This window comes from Mesoplodon bidens (genome assembly GCF_964165515.1).
Source record: "Mesoplodon bidens genome assembly, chromosome: 3".
NCBI lineage: Eukaryota > Metazoa > Chordata > Mammalia > Artiodactyla > Ziphiidae > Mesoplodon > Mesoplodon bidens.
Window position 1 is genome coordinate 6,470,581 of NC_138178.1, and position 7,321 is coordinate 6,477,901.

The 7,321-nt window shown below is 38.4% G+C and overlaps 1 protein-coding gene across 1 annotated transcript in view; it reads left to right on the top strand.

The window, feature by feature from the left end:
- MINDY3 (MINDY lysine 48 deubiquitinase 3) overlaps positions 1-6,382 on the top strand; it is a 96,202-nt gene extending 89,820 nt beyond the window's left edge. The window contains exons 14-15 of the mRNA XM_081226759.1: positions 1,847-1,918; positions 5,443-6,382. Of these exons, the coding sequence (XP_081082885.1) occupies positions 1,847-1,918; positions 5,443-5,592 (222 nt within the window). The 3' untranslated portion in view covers positions 5,593-6,382. The remainder of the gene's footprint in view (positions 1-1,846; positions 1,919-5,442) is intronic.
- Positions 6,383-7,321: the final 939 nt, after the last annotated feature.

Consider the following 7,321-nt stretch of genomic DNA (forward strand, 5'->3'; position numbering starts at 1 on the left):
TCAGATACCAGCATGGTTTATGGTGAGACTAGCAGGTGCAGCTACCATTTATTGAGCATGTACTATGCACCCAGGCACCGTGTGCCGTACAAATTAGGTATTATTTTTCCCCCATTTTGTCAATGAGGAAATGGAGGATTAGAGAACTTAGGAAAATGGTTTAACGTCATACTGCTAGCACGAGGCCAATTCAGGATCCAGTGTAGGTTATCTACGCAAAGAGACCAAGTACTTTAACCACTGTTTTACACTACCTTTCGTTGCTATTTATTTTGTATCAGTTGTTAGTTTCTAGAACTGGAGATATAAATTGTATTCAATTGTAGTAAAATATTTATGTTGTAAGTTAAAGTATATTAACTAACTCTGAAAATCAACAGCCAAATTATCTAAGTGACTAATTGCACTGACTCATGTATACAATTAAGATGATTGAATAAATTCTAGATTTTCCTGTTTTGTAAAGCATTTGAAGGGGATACAAAAAATTGAGAGCTTAGATTTTAGACATGAAAAGTTGAAAACAGTTAAAAATGTAAACAGTCTTTCAGAATAACAACTGAAGAGATAATGCAGGGTAGTATATGATTCACAAATTAATTGAGACAATTGTTAGAAAGACCCCAAAGTAATAAGGAACCCAAATAGTGTATTTAAGGCAAACTTTACAAAGTAAGATTTGAACCAGATCTTGAAAAATGAGAAAAGAGTTTTAAAAAATCACAAATGTGCAAAGCGCCAACAACCGAAGGTCTCTTCATGGGAAGATGAGGAATATGCTTGTCTCCAACAGAATTCAGGAAGGTGAGTGGTTGGAGATAAGACTGGAAGGGTAGGTTAGGTCCTGTAGTTTAGGATTCTTGGTTGCAAATCCCAGCCTGAACTGCCTGGCGTGGGCCGGAAAGATGGGAACTGGGAGGGGGAGGACAGAGGAAGCAGCGCCTGGAAGGAGCCTCATCCCCACCTCATCCCTTCTCATTGGAAAGGAGCTTCTTCTCTTGGTTCCAACTGGAAAAAATTCCAAGGAGGGACACTGGCCCAACTTTTGTCACAATCAGATATGACCAGGAAGATCCTTAAGGGGGATGGGCACGGGGACACTCAGCCGTAGGCACTAAAGGGAATCACTGGGAGTCAGGCACCTGCAGGGGCCTGACCGTTAACGGCCTTCAAGGCTACGTTTAGAGAGGTGAACTTGAGCTTTAGCGAACGGAGAACCAAAGTTAGAACAGTGGGAATGACATGATCACTTTCTCTGGAAGTTAGTATAATGATTTATTCAGCTTCCTTTCTCTATTGAATGTTGTTTAAGTCTCTAAGCACTATGTTTCCTTTTCACAGTTAAAGTTCACAATATTCAGAAGATATTTATGGGGATGGAAACCCCCAATTTGATACTATGGATGGAATTGGAAGGATTGGTGCATATGTTTGTAATCTGAGTGAAAGTGGTGTCACTGCTTTTCTGTATTTATTGAGAGGAACAAATTATTTACAAGCAGGAAAAAAGCAGAGATACATTTTAGGAAGTTTTTTTGCATTTTAGAACTGTGTCCTTTTTTAAAAAAAATTCCAGTAATGCATGCACGTATTTAAAAATATAAACTGTAGAAGAGCTTATAATAAAAATCGGCACTGCCCCAATTTCCACTCTCTTCCCCAGAAGCAAATTTCAGTCTTTAGGTTTTATGGTAGTTACCTGCATAAGTCTAAGTATCTTGCTTTGTCAGATGATTCTGTAATCAAAGGACGTGGCATTAAGAAACTTCCATTTTACTTTCAATTGCTTATTAGAAATTGCCTGATATAAAGATTCAAAGTTTTAATTGTTCTTTGTTTTTAACAGGGTTCCAGTGGTCCAGAGTCTTTTACTGTCTACCACTACAACGGACTGAAGCAATCAAATTACAGCGAAAAGGTATGATAACTCACGTTGTCATTCGTCTTCAGCTGGCTTGGTAAACTGCAGGAGTTTATAACACTGTTTGATCCCCATAAAGAAGGAAATTGTTCTAGGAGTCTCTTCAGAGCATAGTTGAGACCTGGACTCAGTGAGATCTTCACTGGAATTCTGGAGCAGTGGTGTCACGGGGACGAGGTAACTCCATCTACATACATGTTGTTACCCTTGGGTGTTGTAGATACTACTAAATCGAGCTCAGTGTGCTGAAAGTTACTGATCCGTTTAAATGGAGAAAGAAGGGTTAAGAGTGAGATTTTTGATTTAGAAAAATATTTTAAAGGATTTAAATTAATATCCATAACACCACCTAGCATTTATTGAGCATTTCCCTGGAACTGTCTTAAGCACTTCGTTTTATGTGAAGTTTAACACCATCCCATGAAGTAAGTAGTGCCTGTATATCCCCCTTTTACAGTGGAGGAAACTGACGCATGGGAGAGGTAAGCAGCTGGCCGCGGTCAGGCAGCCGGGAAACGGCGGTGCTGGGACGGGAGCCGAGGGCGTCCCCCTCAGAGCCCGCGCGCGGCTCACCCACTGTGCTTTGCTCCACGGACAAAGGCACATCAGTGCTTCACGTCCAGATATACTCACCGGCTTTAAATCAAAACTTTGGTCTCACCAATTCACCCTCTTTGATTAATGAGCTTTGTCTACACCTAAGATATAGCTCCTATGTCTGCATTTATGCCAGTAACGGTCACAGTAGATATAGCTAATATTAGAAGGAATAAAGCCTAACATGCCTTTTGTGTGTGGGGGGGAATACGGAAGTTTAAGTTATTCCTTTATTTTACTATAACTTTTAAATCTCAGAAAGCAGAAACCAAACAAAAAAAAACAAGTATTTATACAAGTAAAATAATAAACTATAAAACTGTACTAAGGGAGTAAAGGAAGACTTGAACAAATGATGACAGAAAGTGTGATAATTGAGCATGCTGTGTCCCAGAGAGCGGGGCGACTCCCGGCAGCGTCAACAGACTCACCCCTCACAGCTGGGAGCTCCCACTGGCTTTTGAGTTGGAAGGTGCCATAGAGACAGTTGGTGCTGAACCCCTATTTTACTTCCCTCATGAATGGCCTCCAGTCTCTTGAAATACTGTGGTAGGGGTGTCTTCTTCGTGCCAGCAACTGGCCCCATTGTCCTGAAGCAGGTGGTTCCGTTTTAAATGATTAACATCTGTATTAGAGTATAATTGCTTTACAGTGTTAGTTGCTGCTGTATAACAAAGTGAATTATCTATACGTATACATATGTCCCCATATCCCCTCCCTATCCCACCCCCTAGGTGGTCACAAAGCACCGAGCTGATCTCCCTGTGCTATGCTGCTGCTTCCCACTAGCCATCTATTTTACATTTGGTGGCTAACATGCCTCTTTAATTTGAAATACCCATGCTGGTTTCAGATGTATCTAAATTGAGGATGGCTAGAGAAAATAGATCATAATGTATATTAGATGCATAATTTCAGTTAGAGCAAATCTAAACCTGTGACTAAAATTTACTTTTATTTTCATAATATAAATTAGAACTTTTATTACATTAGGTTTGAAGATCTTTTTCATAGTAAAATGATTTACTGATATCTATAGCAAAATATAAATTGTCAATAAGCAAACTTGTATGCTCTGTTCTCATATGTGTAAATGAGTGTTTCCTCTAGATTTTGAAGTTTTATGTAGCCTTGTAATAGAAGGTACTTTATAGTCACTACTTAGTTACTTGCCTACACAATCCCTGCAAGGTAGGTCAGTCAAATATTATCCGTATTTTACAGATGAGGCCTCTGAGACAGGCGGATTAAGTGACTCACTCAGGGTCACAGAGCAAGTCATTGTCAGAGCAGGGATTGGAACTGAGTTCCTGATTCCCAATCGTGTCCTTGGTCTGCTTGACCACGCTACCTGTATATAGTAAGTTTTCAAGTCGTGCTCATGACAAGCGTCTGACATACTAACAAAGAGGTCAGAAATCAAAGATGAACTATTAACATGACAATAGTATGTAAGCAATCTTAACACGCAGCGTGTATGCCATTAAGTTGCAGAGGTATACCATAAAGTTACTCAGGAGCTAGAAATCTGGTAGACCAGAGAGTAAGGTACTATTAAAAATACCTGAGGAAACAGACAACAGAAGGCTGGCCAAGCGGAAGGGAATGTGACCCACCAGGGGGCACGGGCCAGGGAGGCCACACCGGCAGGTCGGGGTACTCCACCCAAGCAGGTCTGCTCTAACACCATGAGCAAGGGATGGATGTTCTTCGTGGACAATTTTTCAGCAAAAAGTTTTGCTTTGGAGAGCTGAAAAGCATGACTTACAGTTTTAATAGTAAATTTATTCCATCAAAACTGGAAAGTAATACAGTAACCAAAGTAAAGATGCAAAAAAGTAAAAGTATTTGTTAAAGTATGCCTTTAGAGCCTCCTAAAAAAGGAGATTTATGAAACCAAATTATCTGGCCTAGTAATAGAAAATATTCCCATATTTAATGTTTTTTAAGGAGACTCCAACTTAAGCTAATCAAGTTGTTTCTCTTGGCTCCTTGGTCAAATAGTTTATAGCTTTTATCTTGGAAGAATGTAATTACAATCATGTGTATCAGCCACTGAGTGTAAAAAATCATTACACATACTTTGGAAGAGGGCTCTCGTCTGTATCTTCCTTTTAAATTATCAGAATTTCTCTTGGTACAAAGCAAAATTCATGACTGAATGCTTTAATGTATACAGTGGGTGCTTATAATGAGTTAGGGCTTTAGCTAGTATGTTACTTCACAGATGACTTCTAAAAGTTGTTCAAAGAAATCAGAATAAAACTTTTCTGATATCCACCTGCCAGTGTATCTTTTTAATAGTCATTGCCATTATTACATATAGAGATTTTTGTTTCTGACCTGACGTCCTTTAATTTTTTTTCTCCATGATTTTTCATGCAGAACAAAGTATATTCATGAACAACATTTCAGAAGTATTTAGTACAGTAATAGAAAATTTCATTGACAAACATCCAGTTTGCTTGCAGCTCTGGAAATTCAACATTTAAATTGAAAGTAGAAAATAAAGTCCTTCTCAGAATATATAGCCGAGTGCCTCCATATTAAAGCAATAGGAACTATGTAAATGTTATATAAAGAAAATGGTAAATTTATTCAAGGGGTATATATTATTGGAAGAATGATTTTTCTTTAATCAGAAATAGTATGTTCTTGGGATTTGCATATGCTTCTTATAAATCATGATCTTATAATCTAAATTCAGCTTGTTTCACCATCTCGTTTCCAGATTTATTTTCACATTAATCAGGAAGCAGATATTCTAGCTTATAATTTCTATCAAAATAAAATTAGATATAAAGTTCCATATGAAACGGTACACAGTGCCCTGTTTGCTAGCCTATGAAAAGTGCTGTATCCCTCACAAGACTTTGCTAAGAATATTGATTGCTTGACCTTGGTGGCTTTATTTTGTTCAACAGGTAATGTATGTGGAAGGAACCGCAGTTGTTATGGGTTTTGAAGATCCCATGCTACAGACAGATGACACCCCTATTAAACGCTGTCTCCAAACCAAATGGCCATACATTGAATTACTCTGGACCACAGATCGGTCTCCTTCACTAAACTGATTTGCCGAAGTATTTATAAGGAAGATTGTAATAGCAGGTGTTGAAAGAGGGATGAAAGACTGGCGATTGGCTCAATTAAGCTATACACTGGTAACTGTAGATAACAATTGAAAACACATTTTCAGTGTTTAAGATATGTTTAAATTATTTGTTTTAAAGCTTTAAGTTAAAGGTTACCCTGTTTAAACTCTTTATGTGAAATTTACTAGCAAAACTAAGCTGTAATCAAAGTTTATCACTGTTGCAGTCAGATAATTTGGTCATTTATCAAACATCATATTATAACATTTTTATATTGAGTATCAAAGTTACTATTTATAAACTTCTACTTTGGGGTTTTATTTCATTCAGGCACAGTTTATTGTTTAAATGATTCTGGCATGCAATATATCAGCCTCCAAGCTGAAATGCAAAAGAGTTTATCTTTGTTATTTTCTAAAATCTGGTTTCCATTAGAAACACTGATTGATAAATAACAAATTGTCAACCTGGACCTTTGACAATGGGCTTAGCTCTGGCATGTTTATAAAAAGTAGAAGCTATAAGGGAACATTACCATTTATTCACAGACATATAGAGAAAAGAATCTGATAGTCTTAAGACTGTCAGCTTTCACTGTATTGCCAAATACACTTTTCCAAATTTGTCCCAACAGCCCTGTAAGCCAGCTTTCTTGTATATTTTAAATGTGATAAATGCATGAGAACATCTGTTATTACATTAGTATATTGCATTATTTATTACGATCCTAGTTGATGGCCTAAATAAACACTTTTTTTCTTCAACCATATCCTTGATTTTTCACATTCATGGCTCAAAATAAATACTTTTAAATGATCCGCCCGGGGCTTCCCTGGTGGCGCAGTGGTTGAGAGTCCGCCTGCCGATGCAGGGGACACGGGTTCGTGCCCCTATTCCGGAAGATCCCACATGCCGCGGAGCGGCTGGGCCCGCGAGCCATGGCCGCGGAGCCTGTGTGTCCGGAGCCTGTGCTCCGCAACGGGAGAGGCCACAGCAGTGAGAGGCCCGCGTACAGAAAAAAAAAAAAAAAAAAATGATCCGCCCAGTAACCCTGAGAGCACAGCATAGAACAGACGCCTACCGGATGCACATGACCCCTTGACAGGGACACCAAACCTTATGCTTACCTAGGACTTCTGTAACTCAGACAGCCAGGAGCACCAGAACCTGACGGGCACCTGTCTGCATCAGTGGACAAAGTTGCAGAAGCCTCATCCTGTTCATCTCTGAGAGAGATTTACTAGATGTTGATAGGTTTGTTGCCCAGCGATTTGAAATGTGAATAGCCAGAAAATACTTTCTTTCCTTCACTTGAGAAGCCAACAAGATATCCTCTTATGAATTTCAGAACTGAACTTTACCTTCAGCAGTATAGTTGAATATGTATTTCCTCTATAAGTCTCTTGGGGGTTTTATTTATATTTTTATAGACATTAACAATTACAATGATTAGATTTTAGCATAAGAAAACACAAAATTCTATATATAACAACTTTTGGTAGCACTGTGTTCAGGAGTGTGATACTAGCTACTACAGTTACAGCTGTAAAATGTATTTTTGGTACATCATCTTGCCTATTACCAAATGGCTGTAAAACACATGCTAGAATTAATTTCTAACTCTGGTCCTATATTCCATAAGGATTATGAAAAAGCATAGATTCTTCTCAAACATTGCGCCTACAATATAGTCATTTCTCCTTACAGT